The 21,528-nt window shown below is 44.2% G+C and overlaps 1 protein-coding gene across 1 annotated transcript in view; it reads right to left on the reverse strand.

Moving 5' to 3' along the window:
• Positions 1–21,528, reverse strand: part of LOC129706013 (tetratricopeptide repeat protein 21B-like) — a 78,507-nt gene that overhangs the window by 9,902 nt on the left and 47,077 nt on the right. The window contains exons 18-27 of the mRNA XM_055649982.1: positions 18,874–18,984; positions 17,750–17,888; positions 15,571–15,677; positions 8,554–8,742; positions 7,459–7,569; positions 6,281–6,362; positions 4,538–4,688; positions 2,412–2,573; positions 1,434–1,629; positions 438–662 (exon numbers count right to left, since the gene is read on the reverse strand). Coding sequence (XP_055505957.1) covers positions 438–662; positions 1,434–1,629; positions 2,412–2,573; positions 4,538–4,688; positions 6,281–6,362; positions 7,459–7,569; positions 8,554–8,742; positions 15,571–15,677; positions 17,750–17,888; positions 18,874–18,984 — 1,473 coding nt within the window. The remainder of the gene's footprint in view (positions 1–437; positions 663–1,433; positions 1,630–2,411; positions 2,574–4,537; positions 4,689–6,280; positions 6,363–7,458; positions 7,570–8,553; positions 8,743–15,570; positions 15,678–17,749; positions 17,889–18,873; positions 18,985–21,528) is intronic.

A 21,528-nucleotide genomic window follows, 5' to 3' on the forward strand; every position in this document is an offset into this window, starting at 1 on the left:
ATACGGACTCCCCTCGGAGTGAAAATGTTGCCCCTGAGGGACCTCTCTCTCCTGTCACCTTAAACCCATGTCCTCCAGTATTAGCATCTACCCTGGGAAAAAGACTGTCAGCATTCACTCTCCTAAGTTCATAATAGGAGCAGAATTAGGCTACTTGGGCCATCAAGTCTACTCCGCCATTCAATCATGGATGATCCACCTTTACCTCTCAACCCCATTCTCCTGCCTTCCCCCCATAACCCCTGACACCTGTACTAATCAAGAATCTATCTATTTCTGCCTTAAAAATATTCATTGACTTGGCCTCCACAACCGTCTGTGGCAATGAATTTCACAGATTCACTACCCTCTTAAGAAATTCATGTTATGTCTGTCCCATTTGATAACCGTGCTCGCTTTCCGTTAGACATGGTTGCAGTCACCAGCAACAGCCTCACCTGGTTGTACTGTAAGCAGTGTTTCAGCAAGTCCATTGCCAGGTCATATTTTCCTGCCTTAATGTAAATATCAGACAGCAGGAGCCAGCTCTTCTCGAATTCCTCGGCATCCTTCAGATTCCAGGGTATTTTTGTTATCCTTTTCAACTGGTTCCTAGCCCGAGGAATCAGCTTCAAAACCATGCAGGCTTGAGCCACTGCCAGAAGTGAAGGCACGTGATCCTTCTAAACATAAAACATGACTCTCAGCAAAGCCATTAAGTGTTTGGATAGCACATTTCATCGTGCACCATTAACCCCCCAAGATTATATTTAATAGAGAGGAAAGCTTTGAATTGCACCAACAGTTTGTGTTGTGTTTAATGTTCTATGTAGGGCCTTTGACCTGTAAAGTTAATTGTTTAATTTGTTTCTCTTTCCACAGATACTACCTGACCTCCACCACATTTCCAAAGTTTTCCGTGTTAATTTTAGATTTCTAACATGTGCATTTAAACAAAAATCCCCCATATCCTATACACTAGGGACAATTTGGAGAAGCAAATTGACCTACAAAGCTGCACATCATTGGAATGATGGAGGATACCAGAGCACCCGTAGGAGACCCGCGATGGTCACAGGGAGGATGGAACATGGGTCTCTGGCGCTGTAAGGCAGCAACTCTACTGCTGCGCCAACCACCTACGATGTGGAACAAGGAAGAACAGATGCTGAAGAGTGACACAAAGTGCTGGTGTAACTCAGCAGGTTAGGCAGCATCTCTGGATGACATTGATAGGTTGAGTTTTGAGTCAGGACCTTTCTTCAGACTGGCCCTGATGGCTTTTGACAGCTCATCAGTGACAAAGGACTGAAAAGTTTAAATATGGGCGGTGTGCCACTTGTTTTACACTTCCACCACGACACCAAACATCTTCTCTGCATCTCCACTGCCCACATCTCCCCTGCCGCCACTGTGCCACTCTATTATGGCAAGCACGCTAACATTTTGGTCACCTTAGCTGCGGCCATCTCTGTGAATGCCTCGAGGGCCTTTTCCACGTTGGACCGGTCATTGGTGGCCATCAGGCAGCTGTTCTGCAGCAATGTGCGTTGTTCCTGTTCCTGTTGTGTGTGAGCATGGTACTCCTTCAATAACTTCTCTGCTGTCCTGACTGCAAGCTGATCCATTTCGTTTTCATTGGGCTCACCACTATTTTTTTTACAGATGGGAGAGAGAAAAAAAAAAATCATAAATTCTAGGAATAGAATTGGACCATTCGGCCCACCATTCCATCATGGCTGATCTATCTTTCCCTATCAACCCCATTCTAATGCCTTCTCTCCAGAACCCTTGACACCTGTATTAATCAAGAATCTTTGAACTAGTTTTCAGAGATATCTAGTGAAATATTACAGGATAGAAACAAGGAACTGCAGATGCTGGTTTACTAAAAAAAAAGGACACAAAATGCTGGAATAACTCAGCGGGTCAGGTAGCATCGCTGGAGTACATGGATAGGTGATGTTTTGAGTTCTTCTATTCCTATCACTTGGGGCTTTATGACCTGACCATGCCTATTGCCGTGACTGATTTAACATTGCTTTGATGATTGCATTTGTTGGCAAGGCCAACCACCTCATTGAAGATAACAAAATAGGGCAGCACGGTGGCACAGCTGGTAGTGCTGTTGCCTCACAATGCCAGAGACCCACGTTCGATTCTAACCTCGGGTGCAGTCTGTGGGCAGGTGCCGTGGTTTCTTCCCACACTCCAAAGACGAGTGGGTTTGTAGGTTAAATGGCCTCTATAAAATTGGCCCTAGTGTGTAGGGAGTGGATGCAATAATATAGAACTAGTGTGAATGGGTGATCGACAGTCGGTGTGGACTCGTTGGGCTGAAGACCTGTTTCCACACTGTATCTCTATACTAAACTAAAAGGATGTTGGCTATTGAGAGAGGCAATGAAAAAAGGTGAAATAGCTTCACTAACCTGAAGTCATCATCCAGGGTTTCGAACACATTGCCTCCAATAATCTCACTGTCAGGATTAAGACATATCTGGATCATGTTGTAAACAGCGTTTTGACCCCAGTCACTGTCCTTGCGTGCTTTGTTAAAATGCCTCAGCGCTGCGTTTGGTTGCCCTGTATACCTGGGAGTGGAGAGATTAAGCTTAGCTTGAAGTTGTTGTCGGCAGTACAACGCACATTCTTACAAACAGTTCAGAAGCAGCGATAGACGTCACAAAAATCTCAGTGAAAATTGGCAGATTTTTCACTGATTTGTCAGCTATTCCTCTCGAAGGCACTAACCCTCATAAAGATTTAGACTTTAGAGATCCTGCGCGGAAACGAGCCCTTCGGCCCCACTGAGCCCGCGCTGACCAGCGATCATTTCTTCACACTGGCACTATCCGACACACAAGGGACAATTTACAATTTACCAAAGCCAATTAACCTACAAACCTGTACATCTTTGAAGCGTGGGAGAAAACCCATGCCCATGCAGTCACAGGGAAAATGTACAAATTCCGTGCAGACAGCACCCGTAGTCGGGATCGAACCCAGGTTTCTGGCGCAGTGAGGCAGCAACTCTACCGCTGCGCCACTGTGCCGCCGCTGGTTATACAAGAGGGATTAAGATGATTAATTGGCTGCCCACTCAGCAGTGGAATGAATCATAACCATCGTTTCCTTGTCTTACAATTTTGAAACTCTTTCTCCGTATTTCTTGTAGGATCGGCCCGTGTTGCGAATCTTTAATTTTTCTGAAGCAGATTAGCTACTTCTTCATTCAGGGACAACATGTGAAATTACGAAAATCCCAAACTGGGTAAGAAGGTTGGCTTCCTCCTGTACACGGAGAACTTTCAATTCAAATCATTGGATAGCAATTGGGATTCAGAATCGGGTCCTGCTGCTTATAACAATGAATCACTCTTCACACTCCCTGCCAAAGGGAACGTCATAGATTTTAAGGTCCCCAGAAAGAAGACATTACTTCTCATCTCAATCTTAATTGGGTAACCACATATCAGAGATAATTCCCTGGTCATTCCTTCTTCTCCCTGCTCCTGTCCGGCAGAAGCCTGAAAGCTGGAGCACCTGGAGAAAACCCACACGGTCGGTCACAGGAAGAACGTGCAAACTCTGTACAGACAGTACCCATAGTCAGGAACAAACCCGGGTCTCTGTCTCTGCAAGACAGCAACTCCAAGGCTGCGCCACTGTGTCGCCCACCCCCATTTGTTTTACATCAGCCCACTACAGCAAACATCCTCTCCGGATCGTGGTGAAAATTGCCCAACGCATCACCAGTTCCTCACTCCCCTCCATTGAGTCTGTCCAAAGCAAGCGATGTCTGCGAAGGGCACGCAGCATCGTCAAGGACTGCTCTCACCCCAACCACAGTCTGTTTACCCTCCTACCATCCGGGAGGCGCTACAGGTCTCTCCGTTGCCGGACCAGCAGGTCCAGGAACAGTTTCCTCCCGCCGGCTGTTACATTACTTAACTCTGTACCTCGGTGATTCGTTCGATCCTGACTACGGGCGCTGTCTGTACGGAGTTTATACATTCTCCCCGTGATCTGCGTGGGTTTTCTCTGAGACCTTTGGTTTCCTCCCACACTCCAAAGCCTTACAGGTCTGTAGGTTAATAGGCTTGGTAAAATGTAAACATTGTCCCCAGTGGGTGTAGGATAGTGTTAGTGCGCGGAGATCGCTGGTCAGCGCGGACCCAGTTGGCCGAAGGGCCTGTTTCTGCGCTGTATCTCTAAACTAAACTAAACTCATGGCCCAAAAGACGTATTTCAGAAACACTCCATCTCCCAACCCATTGGTGGGAGAGACCAGGACCAGAGGCTCAGAATTTAAGGGCGCTCTTTTAGAAAGGAAATGAGGAGGAACTTCTTTAGTCAGAGAGTAATTAATCTGTAGTACAGAGGGCTGTGGAGACCAAGTCAGTGGATCGATAAATTCATGATTGGAACAGGTGTCAAGGGCTATGGGGAGAAGGCAGAAAAATGGGATTAGATCAGCCATGATTGAATAGCGGCGTAGACTCGATGGGCCGAATGGCCTAATTTTACACCTATAACTTGTGAAGCCTTTATTTACCAGAAGTAGAGGCCACGGCAATAGTTAAATCCTGGCTCCATCACCGTCTTCGGTGATTTCCTTTCTGCGAGCATCACAACCTCTGGCACTTTTTCAAGTTTTCCTGTTTTTCTGAACAACGTGATCAATTTGCTTAAGACCAGGAAGTTGTCTGCCAAAGGGTGGAGAGAAAAAATGTGCACGACTTACAAGGTCATTTAAACCTTTATTCATTTTTACATTATTTAAAAAAAAATTATATTCAATAAATTTTCAATGGAGTGGTGAACCAAGAGCATTTCTGCCGTTGGGAGAACAAATAAATACATTTCAACATATCAAGCCAATTTAAACCATTATTCAATGTTATATTGTGCAAAACAAATATTTTATATTAAATAAATTATTGAATAAGAAGGAGGGATGAACGGAGAACATTTCTGCCCTTGGGAGAACGAAAAATACTTTTCAACATTATACCAGTTATTTAAGGGTAACTTTTGAAATGGGAACTGTCTAGTTTAGTTTAGCGATACAGCATGGAAACAGGCCCTTCGGCCCACAGAGTCTACGCCGATCACCGATCACCTGTTCACACTAGTTCTATGTTATTGTGCATTTGGGGACAATTTTTTTTTACAATTGCCAATTAACCTAAAAATCTGCACATCTTTGGGATGTGTAAGGAAACCCACATGCTCACAGGGAGAATGTGCAAACGCTACATTAATAGCACCCAATCTCCCTTCCATTGACTCCATCTATACTTTACGCTGCCTCAGCAAGTCTCACTCCCTCTTCTCCCCTCTCCCATCGGGCAGATGATTGAAAATGCATTCCTCCAGATTCCAGGACAGTTTCATCCCAGCTGTTATCAGGCTACTAAACTGCCCTCTCACCAACTAAAACGGACCTGACCCCTCATCCACCTCATTGAAGACCTTAGAACTATCTTTAATCGGACATTATCTTGCACTAAACAGCATACACTTTATCCTGTAACTGTACACTGTGGACGGCTTGACTGTAATCATGTACAGTCTTTTCACTGACTGGATAGCAAGTAACAAAAAGGCTTTCCACTGTACCTCGGTACACGTGATAATAATAAACTAAACCAAATTAAACCAAGGTCATGTTCTGGTCCTGTGAGGAAGCATCTCTACAAGTCATGCTACTGTGCCGCCCATAAGCTGGATGCATAATAAAAACAATAAATATCTTGCAAGTCAATTAATAAATATTGTTGGAGGTGGCGAGAGGTTTAGGGGTGGGGGAGGGAACGATGGGGAATGGGGAGGTGAAGAGACTGGGTCTAATTGTATAAAGTGTGGCTCCTGAAGATTTGTGATAATTAGACAAAGCATTCTATGCATTGTGTACCAAATAAGTTTGCTTAACACAAATATTGAAAATACTCAGCAGTGCATGTAGTATATACAGAATTTCCATATCAGGTTTTTTTTTAAAAGAACTATTAAAAGTAAACATCAAACATGTTTTAAGTTGCAGAGAAGTGAGTAGGAACAAACAGAATGTCTATAGTAGGGTGGACACCTGAAAGAATAAATGGCACAAACAGTGGTATCGGAGAGAGGGCGATAAAGATAATGGCAGTTCCTTGTTTCGATAGATAGTCACTGCCTATTTTTCATATTAGGGGAGTCTAAAACTAGGGGGCACAGGTTTAAGGCGAGAGAGAAAAGATTCAAATACCTGTATATAATATACCTAAATATCTGAGGGACGAACATTTTTACACACCTGGTGATCCTTGCAGCAGTTGCCGGTAATAGAACAGAGCTTGTCCATATTCTTGTTTTTTAAACATGAGATCCGCCATCATCTGTCGAGAGAAGAAAGGTTACCTCCAGCTGACGTTATCATCCCCACCAATATCTACCCTCATCACCTTTCCCGATATCCTAGAGCAACAGTAGTAGCCCCTCACCCTCCTTCCTAATTATATCTCTTCCCTTTGGCTAGTAGTGTTTTCTCATCCTTTTGCCAATTACTAAATTCTCCCATTTCCTCCTAATAATTTTTCCTCAACTAACATACATTTTCCCCACGAATGTCCCACCCATCACCTATCTGGTATCATCTGCTTCCAATAAACCTCGATTTTACAAGTATACTTTCCTAAAATTGTATCAGGCCCCACAAGGAGGAAAGAAGTTGGGAGGCCATGTTGCAGTTATATAAGACATTGGCGAGGCCACATTTGGAGTATTGTGTTCAGTTCTGGGCACCATGGTGTTAAGTTGGAAAGAAGATTTACGAGGATGTTGCCTGGACTTGAGAGCCTGAGCTATCGGGAGAGGTTGAGTAGGCTAGGACTCTATTACTTGGAGCGCAGGAGGATGAGGGGTGATCTTATAGAAGTGTACAAAATCATGAGAGGAATAGATCAGTGTCTCTAGCCCAGAGTAGGAGAATCAAGAACCGGAGGACATAGGTTTAAGGCGAGGGGGTTTAAGGAGTATGGAACGAGCTGCCGGGGGAGGTAGTTAAGGAGGGTACTATTGTAACATTTAGGAAACATTCAGACAGGTACATGGATAAGACAGGTTCAGAAGGATATGGGCCAAATGCAGGCAGGTGGTACTAGTGTAGATAGGTCGGTGTGGGCAAGATGGGCCAAAGGGCCTGTTTCCATGCTGTATAACTCTATGACTCTAGGTACAATCACGATTATTCAGTAAATCTGAATCGGGTACATCAGGTATCAGGTTATCTGAAGCCAAGTATAAATCCACCCACTTCCAGCTTCAGTAAAAGCAGAGGCAAAGCTAGCTAACTAATCATCATGCAGGCTGATTATGTGCATATTTTAATTAGGGTAATGGATGTGAGAACATGGAGGAAAAAATAAGTTGTAAACCAGCAAAAAAAACATTTCCTGCAGTAAATTGCTTTGAAATAAGTATAAACAGACATACCATGTAGACGTCATTATTGTTTTCAATGTTCTTCAGTAACTTGATACACTGATATTCGCAAGCATCGCTATCTCCTTTGGCCAGGTACAACTGTGCAAGTTCTATCAATAGCTGAGAAGACAATGTTATGGGAATGAAAGTCTGTTACCTGGATATGGAGGTTTACAAAGTCATGAGGGTCGTGGATAAGGCCAATGGTCACAGCCCCCCCCACCACCACCAAGATAGCACAGTTTATAACTTAAGGTGAGAGGGGAAAGATTTAAAAGGGACTCAAGAGGAAATGGAACGAGCTGCCAGAGGAAGATGTAGAGGCGTATACAATTTAAACGTTTAAAAGACTTTGGGATGTGTACATGGATGGATAGAAAAGATTTAGAGGGGTATGTGCCAAATCTAGGCTTAATTAGACATTTTGGGTGTCATGGATGAGTTGGGCTGATGGGCCTGTTTCCATGCTGTGTATAACTCTACATGATGCCAAGTTAATCTGCTTTTTGGTGCCTCAGGTGGTTACTTAAAACACAAGTGTTTCAGAATATTTTTTGCGGAATGAAAAGTCATGCTATTAACCTGACTAGCCTAAAGGGGAGATACAAGGAACTGCAGATGTTGAAATCTTGAGCCAAAACAATGTTCCGGAGGAAACTCAGCAGGTCAGGCACCATCTCTGGAAGGACCAGACAGATGATAATTTGGGTCAAATGATCCCAATCCAAAATGTCGTCTGTCCATCCCTTCCACTTAGGGCGGCACAGTGGTGCAGTGGTAGAATTGCTGCCTTACAGAGCCAGAGACCCGGGTTCGATCCCAACTACGGGTGCTGCTTGTACCGAATTTGCACACTCTCCCTGTGCTCCGGTTTTCTCCGGGTGCTTTGGTTTCCTCCCACACTCCAAAGGTTATTTGGCTTTGTAAAAGAAAAGTATTGCCCTCAGTGTGTAGGATGGAACTAGTGAACGGGGTGATCATTGATTGGCTTGGACTCAGTTGGCCAAAGATCCTGTTTCCACGCTGCATCTCACAATTTTTGCCCGACCTTCTAAGTTCCGCCAACACCTTGTCCATTGGCCTAAAAATGTTCCTTTCCCTCACCTTTGGGTCGTTTTCTACGAATGTTAGTCCCTCAGTATAATATCGGATTGCCTTGTCGTAGTCCTGTTGGTCCACTGATAGTTGGGCTATCTGGGCACAGATGGTGGATGCCAACTGACTCTGGACTGTAATCGCATCGGACTGCTCCACCACCAGGCGCTTCAGTAGGCGCCCCTGTAGTTCATATGCCTAAAGACAAGCACAGAACCAGACAAGTTGAGAAACAGACGACATAGGTTTACATAGAAACATAGAAAATAGGTGCAGGAGTAGGCCGTTCGGCCCTTCGAGCCAGCACCACCATTCAATATGATCATGGCTGATCATCCAACTCAGTATCCTGTACCTGCCTTCTCTCCATACCCCCTGATCCCTTTAGCCACAAGGGCCACATCTAACTCCCTCTTAAATATAGCCAATGACCTGGCCTCAACTACCTTCTGTGGCAGAGAATTCCAGAGATTCACCACTCTGTGTGAAAAATGTTTTTCTCATCTCGGTCCTAAAAGATTTCCCCCTTATCCTTAATTTAAAGTGGGGGTGGGTGGAAAAGATTTAATGGGAACCCGAGGGGTAACTTTTTTTGCACAAAGGGTGGTGGGTGTATGAAACAAGCTGCAGGGGGAGGTAGTTGAGGCAGGTACTATTGCAAAGTTTAAGAAACATTTCGACAGGTATTTGGATGGGATCGTTTTAGAGGAATATTGGTCAAACGTAGGCAGGTGAGACGAGTGTACATGGACATGTTGGTCAGCAAGGGCAAGTTGGGCTGAAGAGCCTGTTTCCACCCTGAATGACTCAATGACTCTCTGACATGGCAGCAATTATTCAACATGTCCAATGTCAACCACTTGGCCAAAAGTATTGCACAAACGTTACCAGAGTTTATAATTTAGAGATACAGCGTGGTGTTGGGCCTACTGAGTTTGTGCTGACCAGCGAACACCCGGTACACCAGCTCTATCCTACACACTAGGGACAATTTACATTTTACAGAAGCCAACAAAACCACACGTCTTTGGGATGTGGGAGGAAACCGGTGCGGCTGGATAAAACCCACGTGGTCACAGGGTGAACCTACAAACCGTATACATTCAGCACCCGTAGTCAGGATCGAACCCCGGTCTCTGGGACTGTAAGACATCAACTCTACCGTTGCGCCATTGTGCTGTGCACTTCTAAGGAATAGGTTTTATACCCATTTGGAAAGGTTGGGATTAGTTCAGGATAGTCAGCACAGCTTCGTGAAGGAGAAATCCTTTTTCATCTTGTTTGATTAGGTTTTTTTCAGGCAATAACAAAGGAGATTGATGAAAGAAGGACAGTAGATGTTGGCTATATGGACTATAAGGCATTTGGCAAAATTCCACTGGACTGGTCCAGAAGTTCTGAGTATAAGATAAGGAGGTAACCAATGAGATTGAGGAAAGCAGGGTGGTTGATGGTAGATGGACTTTCGTCAGGCATTTGACAAGACCCACATTGTAGACTGATCCAGAAGGTCCAGGGACATGGGCTCCAAGATGAACTGGCTAATTGAATCCAACATTTTCCACATTAGCTTGGTGATAGAAGGCAGATGGTGGATAGATGCTTTTCTGATTGGAAGCCTATCACCAATGGAGTAGCGCAGGCTTCGGTGCTGAGAACTTGTTGCATGTTTTATACCTTAATGTCCTTATTGTGAATGCAAGAGGAGTGGTTAGTAAGAATGCAGATGTCACAAGAATTGGTGGTGTTGGGGATAGTGGGCAAGATTGTATAAGACTACAGCAGAATACAAATCAGAAGGAAAGTTGGACAGAGCATTGGCAGATTGAATTTAATCTTGACAAGTGCAAGGTAATGCATTTTGAGAAGTCAAAGAGGAAGAGGACATGTTCACAGAACAGTACAACAGAGCACAGCCTGTACTGTCTGCGTCAACCAATATTGCCAATATAAACTGATCCCATCTGCTGCACAAGTTCGTAGCCCTCCAGTTCCTGCCTTTTTTTTCATCTGTCTACAGTGGCTTGCAAAAGTTTTCATACCCCTTGAACTTTTCCACATTTTGTCACGTTACAACCACAAACGTAAATGTATTTTATTGGGATTTTATGTGATAGACCAACACAAAGTGGTGCATAATTGTGAAGTGGAAGGAAAATGATACATGGTATTCAAATTTTTTTACAAATAAAAAACTGAAAAGTGTGGCGTGCAAAAGTATTCAGCCCCCCTGAGTCAATACTTTGTAGAACCACCTTTTGCTGCAATTACAGCTGCAAGTCTTTTGGGGTATGTCTCTACCAGCTTTGCACATCTAGAGACTGAAATTTTTGCCCATTCTTCTTTGCAAAATAGCTCAAGCTCAGTCAGATTGGATGGAGAGCGTCTGTGAACAGCAATTTTCAAGTCTTGCCAGAGATTCTCAATTGGATTTAGGTCTGGACTTTGACTGGGCCATTCTAACACATGAATATGCTTTGATCTAAATCATTCCATTGTAGCTCTGGCTGTATGTTTAGGGTCGTTGTCCTGCTGGAAGGTGAACCTCCGCCCCAGTCTCAAGTCTTTTGCAGACTCTAACAGGTTTTCTTCCAAGATTGCCCTGTATTTGGCTCCATCCATCTTCCCATCAACTCTGACCAGCTTCCCTGTCCCTGCTGAAGAAAAGCATCCCCACAGCATGATGCTGCCACCACCATGTTTCACAGTGGGGATGGTGTGTTCAGGGTGATGTGCAGTGTTAGTTTTCCACCACACATAGCGTTTTGCATTTAGGCCAAAAACTTCAATTTTGGTCTCATCTGACCAGAGCACCTTCCACATGGCTTGTGGCAAACTGCAAACGGGACTTCTTATGGCATTTTTTCAACAATGGGTTTCTTCTTGCCACTCTTCCATAAAGGCCCGATTTGTGGAGTGCACGACTAATAGTTGTCCTGTAGACAGATTCTCCCACCTGAGCTGTGGATCTCTGCAGCTCCTCCAGAGTTACCATGGCTGCTTCTCTGACCAATGCTCTCCTTGCCCGGCCTGTCAGTTTCGGTGGACGGCCATGTCTTGGTAGGTTTGCAGTTGTGCCATACTCTTTCCATTTTCGGATGATGGATTGAACAGTGCTCCGTGAGATGTTCAAAGCTTGGGATATTTTTTTATAACCTAACCCCACTTTAAACTTCTCCACAACTTTATCCCTGACCTGTCTGGTGTGTTCCTTGGGCTTCATGGCGCTGTTTGTTCACTAATGTTCTCTAACAAACCTCTGAGGTCTTCACAGAACAGCTGTATTTATACTGAGATTAGATTACACACAAGTGGACTCTATTTACTAATTAGGTGACTTCTGAAGGCAATTGGTTGCACTGGATTTTATTTAGGGGTATCAGAGTAAAGGGGGCTGAATACTTTTGCACGCCACACTTTTCAGTTTTTTATTTGTAAAAAAATTTGAAAACCATGTATCATTTTCCTTCCACTTCACAATTATGCACCACTTTGTGTTGGTCTATCACATAAAATCCCAATAAAATACATTTACGTTTGTGGTTGTAACGTGACAAAATGTGGAAAAGTTCAAGGGGTATGAAAACTTTTGCAAGCCACTGTAATTGCTTCCTCAAGGTTGCTAAAGAATTTGATCCACCATGTCTCCTTGCATTCTAGGCACCTACAGCCTCTGTATTAAAACAATCCCCGTAAATCTTCTTTAAAGTATCAAATTGACATCTTTTAATCGACGTACTCTGGTATTGGACATTTTTATCCTGGTAAAAAGATCTTTGACTCTCCATCCTATCCATGACTCTTGTACTTCTCTCAGGTCGCCTCTTAGCCTCTGATGCCCAATATCTTGCATCTCCGCTTTGCTCCTCCTCCCCCCAGTTGTAACAGGGACACAGTCCCCCTAGTCCTCACCTTTCACCCCATCAGCCGTCGCATACAGCACATAATCCTCCGATATTTTTGCCACCTCCAACAGGATCTCACTACTAACCACATCTCCCCATCTCCTGGTCAACTCGTCCCTTCCCACCCAAACCACCCACTCCCCAGGTACTTCCCCCAGCAACCGCAGGAGATGCAACACCTGTCCCTATATCTACCCCCTCAACTCTGTCCAAGGACCCCGACAATATTTTCAGGTCAGGCAGAGGTTAACTTGAACCTCCTCCAGCCTCATCTACTGTATTCGCTGTTCCAGGTGTGGACTCCTATATATCGGTGAGACCAAGCGCTGCCTTGCCGATCGTTTCGCTGAACACCTCCGCTAAGTCTACCTAAACCAACCTGATCTCCCAGTTGCTAAACACCTTAACTTCCCCTCGCAGTCCCACACCGACCATTCTGTCCTGGGCCTCCTCCATTGTCAGAGTGAGGCCCAGCGCAAATTGGAGGAACAGCATCTCATATTTCACTTAGGTAGTTTACACCCCATGGTATGAACATTGACTTCTCTAACTTTGAGTAGCCCTTGCTTTCATTCTCCCTCCATCCCTCCTCTTTCCCACTTCACCGACCAGTCTTACTGTCTCTCCCCTTACAGTCTGAAGAAGGGTCTCCAACCAAATCGTCACCCATTCCTTCTCTCCAGAGATGCTGCCTGTTCCGCTGAGTTACTCCAGCATTTTGTGTCTATCTTCAGTTTAATCCAGCAGCTGCAGTTCTATCCGACACAAAACAATCCAAGTTTTCTCAACCTTTCCTTATAGCTAATACATGCCAAGATAGGTTGCATCCTGGTGAACCTCTTCTGCACCCTCTCCAAAGCTTTTACATAACATATAACATATAACAATTACAGCACGGAAACAGGCCATCTCGACCCTTCTAGTCCGTGCCGAACACATAATCTCCCCTAGTCCCATATACCTGCGCTCAGACCATAACCCTCCATTCCCTTCCCATCCATATAACTATCCAATTTATTTTTTATTACATCCTTCCCTTTAATAGGGCAACCAGAAATGAACACAATACTCCAAGTGGGGGCCTAACTCTATATACACATTTTATACTGCTGCAACACAACTTGCCAACAGTTATACTTCATGCTCTAACTGATGAAGGTAAGCGTGTCATGTGCCTTCTTAACCATCCTATCCACTTAAGTTGCCACTTCCAGGGAGCTATGGACTTGCACCCCATGATCCCTCAGTACATCAATGTGATTATATCTAATTCACAAACTGTTACACAGTATATGGTAGGACATTAAGGAATGTTGATGAGCAGTGAGACCTTGTGGTGCAAGTCCATAGCTTCCAGTATGTGGCCACATAGGGCAATAAGGTGTGAAGAAATATCTGGCATGCTGCCATCATAGGTCATGGAAGATAATACAAAAATTGGGATTTTGCATTTTACAAAATACTGGTTAGACTGCACTTGGAGTATCGAGTGCAGTTCTGGTCATCCCACAGGAAAGATGTGATTGCCCTGGAGGGATGGCAGGAGAGATTCACCAGGATGTTTCCTGGATTGGAGGACTTTAGTTATGGGGAAAGATTGGCTAGGATGTGCTTTTTTTCCCTGGAGCAAAGGAGGATGAAGATTAACCTGTTAAAATGTCAGATTATGAGATGCATTGATTGTCAAAATTGTTTTCCTGTGGTAGGGGTATCAAAACAAGAGATCAGAGGTTTAAGGTGAGATGAAGGAGTTTTAAAGGGGATCTGGGGGGAAAGTTTTTTCCTACACTGCCAGAGACGGTGGAATCAGATACAATCACTACATTTGAGAGGCATTTAAACAAACACTTACAGTAAATGGGCAAGGAAGGCATGGAAGGATAATCCAGGCAAATGGGATTATTACCGAGGGGCAAAAAAATGTTAGAATGGAAGTATTGGGGGATCAAAGGACCTTTCTGCACTGTACGATTCTATATTTTCCATGCGTTTAACATAGTACCCTGAAAATGACCACCTTTGTTTAATAAATTTAATTTTAATCCACATCAGATGTAGACTTACCGACTCAGTACATTTCTCAAAAGTGAGCAAGTTATTTACATTTTCAGTCTTAAAATCGAGCCAAAATAATCATAATCTACCCAATATTTTAGAATGCTTTGCTTATTTTCTATAGTGATGTTTATTTTTCAACTAAAAAAGGCTATTCCACAGTGGTAGAATTGCTGCCTTATGCCCCTGTCCCACTTAGAAAACCTCTGGAGACTTTGCGCCCCACCCAAGGTTTCCGTACGGTTCCCAGAGATTTTTGTTAGTCTCCCTACCTGCTTCCACTACCTGCAACCTCCGGCAACCAATTGCAACATCCAGGAACTGCACGGAAACCTTGGGTGGGGCGCAAAGTCTCTAGAGCAGTGGTTCCCAACCTTTTTTTGGCCATGCCCCACCTAATCACCTGTAAAATCCTGATGCCCCCCCCCATATGGTGATATATAATTCTTATCATTTAAAAAGTGAACTCCGTTTCAGCTGAAGAAGCTTAAAACGGCAATACCTTGGTTTAAACAAGCTTCAAAAGAACATGGCATCCATGAAAAAGAAAAATGAAATAAACAAAAGACAGTTAAAGTTCTGAGCAAGAAATTACTAAAAAATTGTAAAAAAAAAAAAGAAAAAAACATTAGGTGGAAATTGCCCCCCTTAAAAATCAAATTGCCCCCCTGTGGGGCGTACGCCCCACATTGGGAACCACTGCTCTAGAGGTTTCCATTCAGGTTTCCTAAGTGGAACAGGGGCATTATAGTGCCAGACCCAATTTTATAACTCTGGTTTGATCCTGACTACGGGTGCTGTCTGTACGGAGTTTGTACTTTCTCCCTGTGACCACGTGGGGTTCCTCCCACACTCCTAAGACGCACAGGTTTGTAGGTTACTTGGTTTCGTTAAAGACTAAATTGTCCCAAAAGTGCAGGATAGTGCTAGAGTACTATCACTGGTCGGGGCGGACTCAGTGGGCTGAAGAGCCTGTTTCCGCACTGTATCTCTACACTAAACTAAACTAGGTGTCTGGGCCCGCTTGTGTTTTTTTCAGTTCATCCACTCTCTGTGACTCCCTCACCTTGTTTAAAGTTTTTACTGCTTCCTCTATTTCATGAGTCCTGGTGAAGATCCTAGACAGGAGCATCAAGTATTTGACATCATTCACCATGGCACCTAAATCGCTGACTGCAATACAATAAAATTATAGCTGTAAGTGTCGAAAATAACCTGCTTGTCTTATTACTGAATATCAATGAGATCTTAAATGACAGCCATATACATACATACATCAGATAAAAAATACTCTCAGTAGTGTCTTCCTGACACCTAGTGGTCTTTATTACATGGACATCACAGTGGACAGCTTCTCTCATTTAAATACTAATCAGATCCTGCACATTCTTCTGCTTCTCTGCATTCCTGCTGCTTTTTTGGTCTGAACAATTGTGCGATCTCTTGTTCTGTGACACCAAGATATTAGAGGAACCCTTGCCACCTCTTCCTCCCTGTAATCCCCAGGGCTTCAAACTATGCTCTTTGCGCCATCTATTCAGCGTCTCCTGCTTGATCTCACCTTCCCCACCCTGTAGTTCGATGACACCAACACTAAGGATTTTACGCTTGCTAGTCAAAATGTTGAAAATCCAAATGTCACCTGCATGTTGAATGGTGTGAATTTATTGTTTGTGAGAGGTGGCCGATACTAAAATGATATATTGAACAGGAAGTTATTATTTGAGTAATGCGCGCTGATTCTTCCCACTGTCACAATGTGTAATGTCCCACATATAATTGCATAGCATGGAAACAGGCCGTACAGGCCAATCATACACACTGGTGGAAACAAAATGGGTCATTACCCTTCAAAAGGGACTTGGACGCGTCAAGTCAAGTTGAATTATTGTAGGGAAACAACACGGGGATTCACTGATAAGATTGCTCTACCAGGAGCTGGCAACCACTTGGTGGGCACAAAGGTCATAGAGTCAAACAGCGTGGAAACAGGCCCTTCGGCCCAACTTGTCTACACCGACCAACATGTCCCACCTACACTAGTCGCACCTGCCTGCGTTTGGCCCATATCCCTCTAAACCTAACCTATTCCTGTATCTGTCTAAATGTTTCTTAAATGTTGTAATAGTACATGCCTCGACTAACTCCTCCGGCAGCTTATTGCATACACCCACCACCCTTTGTGCAAAAAAAGTTACCCTTCGAGTTCCTATTAAATCTTTCTCCCCTCAACTATGTCCTCTAGTTCGCGATTCTCCTACTCTGGGCAAGAGTGTGCATTTACCCGATCTGTAAATCCAGGTCTTTATTCTCTGGAGCGCAGAAGGTTAAGGGGGACTTGATAGAGGTCTTTAAAATGATGAGAGGGATAGACAGAGTTGATGTGGACAAGCTTTTCCCTTTGAGAATAGGGAAGATTCAAACAAGAGGACATGACTTCAGAATTAAGGGACAGAAGTTTAGGGGTAACATGGGGGGGAACTTCTTTACTCAGAGAGTGGTAGCGGTGTGGAATGAGCTTCTAGTGGAAGTGGTGGAGGCAGGTTCATTGGTATCATTTAAAAATAAATTGGATATGCATGTTTGGAGGGTCATGGTCAGGCAGGTGGGACTAAGCTTTTCGGCTGCCGAGATGGCCCAAATTGACATAACCTCGCATGCCTAAATGGTCTCCTTTGTGTTCTAACTATTCTACAATGACATGTTTCTCAGTCATTAAGCTTTCAGCTGCTGACCAATGACCTAACCATGTCTAATTATCTGTTGCCGTTACAAACTGCGGTAATACTCTTAAACACCGCAGTACATCACCCTTGTCCACCTTGGCCTATGTGATCTTCTGGTTGCCAAACATTTTAACTCCCCTTCCCATTCCCACATTGACCTTTCTGTCCTGGGCCTCATATTTTGCTTGGGCAGCTTACAACCCAGCGGTATGAAAATTAATTTCAGTCATTTCAAATAACCCTTGCATTCTCTCTCTCTCCATCCCACCCCCACCCTATTCATCCTGCTAATTTCACCGTTCATATCCCTTCATTGTCACCTCCTCCACAGCCAACAATAGACCATTGTGGGCTCCTTGGCCATTGGTGCCGACTCCGATTTGTTCTGAATCTTTTCATACCTCTAGTTTCCCTCACCCTTGACTCTCAGTCTGAAGAAGGGTCTCAACAGAGATGCTGTCTGACCCACTGAGTTACTCCAACTCGTACTGCCTTGTCTGTCTGGAGGCATCAACGTACCATAATCGTGTTCCAGGGCCCGTCTGAGAACTTTCTTTGCCCGTTCAAATAACCTAAGTTTCAGGAGGAGTTCGGCAAAGTCGTGACACAAGAAGTCCTGTCCACCAATTTTTAGTGCAGCTTCGAAGTAATGAATAGCCTGCAGATGAACAGATCACAAGTGATTCGAGCTGTCAGTGGCTGCTTTGTTTCAACATATTACAGAAATTCCCTCAGTTTAATTTAGTTTATTATTATCATCATCATGTGAAAGCTTTTTGTTGCATGCTGTCCAGTCAACAAAAAGAGGAAACATGATATCAATCAAGCCCTCCAAAGTGTACAGACACAGGATGAAAGGTATAACATTTAGTGGAGGATAAAGAACGATAAAGTCCATTAAAGATAGTTCAAAGGTCTGCAATGAGGTGTTGGGGTGGTCAGGACCGCACTCTAGCTGGTGAGAGGATCAGTTTAATATAGTTTTGTTTATTGTCATGTTTACCGAGGTACAGTGAAAGGCTTTTTGTTGCGTGCTATACAATGAGGAAAGACTATGCATGATTACAATTGAGCTGTCCACAGTGTACAGATACAGGATAATGTTTAGTGCAAGATAAAGTCTGGTAAAGTCCGATTAAAGATAGTCCAAGTGTCTCCAAAGACGTGGACAGTGGCTCAGGACTGCTCTCTTGTTTTTGGTAGGATGGTTCAGTTGCCTGATACCAGCTGGGAAGAAACAAGGAGCACAAGGAGTATGGGGGGGTGGGGGCTGAGAACTCATCCTTGCGGGACACCAATATTGAGGATTATTGTAGAGGATGATTTGTCACCTATCTTCACATATTGTGGTCTGTTGGTCAGGAAGTCTAGGATCTAGTTACAGGGGGGGTGCTGACTCCAAGTTACACAGGTTTGGAAATTAGCTTGGCTTGGATAATAGCATTGAAAGCAGATCTGTAGTCTATGAATAGGAGTCTGACGTAAGTGTCCTTCTTATCCCGGTGTTCCAGGAATGAGTGTAGGGCCAGAGAGATGTGCTTAGGTAATGCAATACTTTACTGGACTGTATGTAAGAAAAGCATTTCACTGTGCGTTTGCACATGACGCAATAAAAACACCATTGAGGTGTGAGCGTCTCTTACCTTAGTGTAGTGATGAGTTTTAACTAAAGCTTGGCCAATCTTCCTCACCAATTGTCCATCATGAGGGTTCTTCTTCAAGATTTGTTCATATACCTCAATAGCTTTTTCGGGCTAAAGTAAATTATAAACTGTCACTCAGACAAAATAAAACAGTATTGAACATTGAGGTGTGGTGTTGATTAATCCTAATCGCTTTGTCTAGAAGGGGACCCACTGGTTTCATTGCTACCATGAGGGGGATTACATTTAAAATTTTCCCAATGCACACGGTGACTAGTTTAGAGATACAGCACGGAAACAGGGCCATCGGCCCATCGGCCCACGCCCACCTTCAATCACCTATTCACTCTACCAAGGTGTGCACTCGAGGTCAGGATCAAACCCAGGTCTCTGTTAGAGCCAGCTGTGAGGCAGCAGCTCGAACAGCTGCCCCACTGTGCCCCCCCCCCCCCCCCCTATGTGATTCCTGGAAGAAAGGAGCATTTTTGAGGAATTACCACCCCCACCTTCCTACACACTCAGAACAATTTACAATTTTACTGAAGTCAATAAACTTATAAACTGGTACTTCTTTGGAGTGTTGGAGAAAACCCACGCAGTCACAGGGAGAACGTACAAACTCCATTCAGAGATCGCCCGTGATCAAGATTGAACCCGGGTCTCTGGCGCTGTGAGGCAGCAACTCTACCGCTGTGCCACCCCAACCCAAATATTACCTAAACCAAAGCCTCACAGATCTACCCTTTTTTGCTTTATTTTAACTTGCGGTGAAAATATTTAACTTTATCCTGTTAATGGGGATACAAGCGACTGCTGATGTTGGAATCTTGCAAAAAACAAATTGCAGGAAGAACTCAGCAGGACAGGCATAATCTGTGGAGGGGCAATGCACAGACTACATTTCCCGAACAAAAACATCATCGGCCCAATACCTTCCATAGATGCTGCCTGTCTTGCCGAGTTCATCCAACGCCTTATTTTTATTTCTCATCTGTCAATTCTCGAGATATTCCTGCAACTTGAGGCAAGTAGTGGAGCTGCTGCCTCACAGCGCCAGAGGCCCGGGTTCGACCCTAGCCTCGGGTGGTGTCTGTATCGAGTTTAGTACATTCTCCGTGACCGCGTGGGTTTCCTCTGCTTTCCTCCCACATCCCAAAGACATGCGGGTTTGCAGGTTAATTGGCCTCTGTAAATTGCCCCTAGTGTGTAAGGAGTGGATGAGAAAGTGGGATAACATAGAACTAGTGTGAACAGATGATCGATGGTCGGCGTAGGCTCAGTGGCTGGAGGACCTGTTTGCATTCATAATCTAAACTCAAATCTCAGCAGAATGACAGCACCTCGTCAATCAATCAATCAATGAAAGGGTGAAAGATTCCTAATTTATGATAACATAAATATGCCAAGAATCTGTGTTATGTTTCTACAATTCAATCAGAGGGGTGAATTGAAGGAGAAGCTGAATGAGATGATAAGAGGATGCAGCCTTCGCAAAAGCAGCGCTCCACCACCGCTCCAACGCTCACAGCACAACGGGCAGACTGGATGAAAATTTAAAAGTTTCCCCCTCCCTCCCCCCCCCACCCCCACCCCCAAACACACAGTCATTCAAAAACTACATAGAAACATAGACATCGAGCTGAAGGCCGCTGCTCATGTTAGTACTGTCAATTCTAGGTAGTTATTTTAAAAATCTAGAAGGAATTGATTGGTGCAGGAGAAGCATGTTAGACCCTGGCATTACACACACAGGGACCACGGTTCATATCCGGACTGCCCCTGCCTAATTGGACAACCAATCTTCACAGCCCCAGCATATTTTGAGCACCTTTGCCACAGTGTCCACTGAATGAATGGAGGGTTATTGGTTTATAGTCAAACAGCATGGAAACAGGCCCTTCGGCCTAACTTGCTCATGCCGACCAAGATGTCCCACCTGCCCGTGATTTGCCCATATCCCTCAAAACCTTTCCTATCCATGTACCTATGCAAATGTCTTTGAATGTCTTTTTTTAAGTACTTGCCTCAACGTCCTCCTCTGGCAGCTTATTCAATATATCCACCATCCTCTGTGTGAAAATGGTGCCCCTCAAATTCCTATTAAATCTTTCCCCTCACACTTTAAACCTACATCCTCTGTTTTTACATTCCCCTACCCTGGGTAAAAGACTATGCATTCACCCTTTCTATTCCCTCCATGATCTTATGCACCTCTATATGTTCACTCCTCAGCCTCCTGCGCTCCAAGGAATAAAGTTCTAGCCTGCTCAACCTCTCCCTGACACTAACGAGCAGTAGTACAGTACCAGAGTGGAAAATGGGAAAAAGTATACCGTTAAGATGGTCACATTTAGAGGATGCAGTTTAAAGGCATTGTTGGGTAGAACAGAGGGAAGTTTACCCTGTATCTAACATCTCAACTGAGGGCACTTTAACTTCGGGATGTTGGTGAGTTGGCAAGTTGGCAAGTTTTCCATTTAACTCAGAACTCGGTTTTATTCTTCACTGAAGCCACTGAATATTGGGAAGGGTATAAATCCAGTGTCTCACTCGATCCCACGGGTTCTTCCACCCCTCTCAGGAGAGACTTTAGGCTTTACTTTTAGACTTTCGAGATACAGCACGGAAACAGTCGGCTCCAACCAGCGACCATCC

The sequence above is a fragment of the Leucoraja erinacea genome, chromosome 2 (assembly GCF_028641065.1).
Source record: "Leucoraja erinacea ecotype New England chromosome 2, Leri_hhj_1, whole genome shotgun sequence".
Taxonomy (NCBI): domain Eukaryota; kingdom Metazoa; phylum Chordata; class Chondrichthyes; order Rajiformes; family Rajidae; genus Leucoraja; species Leucoraja erinaceus.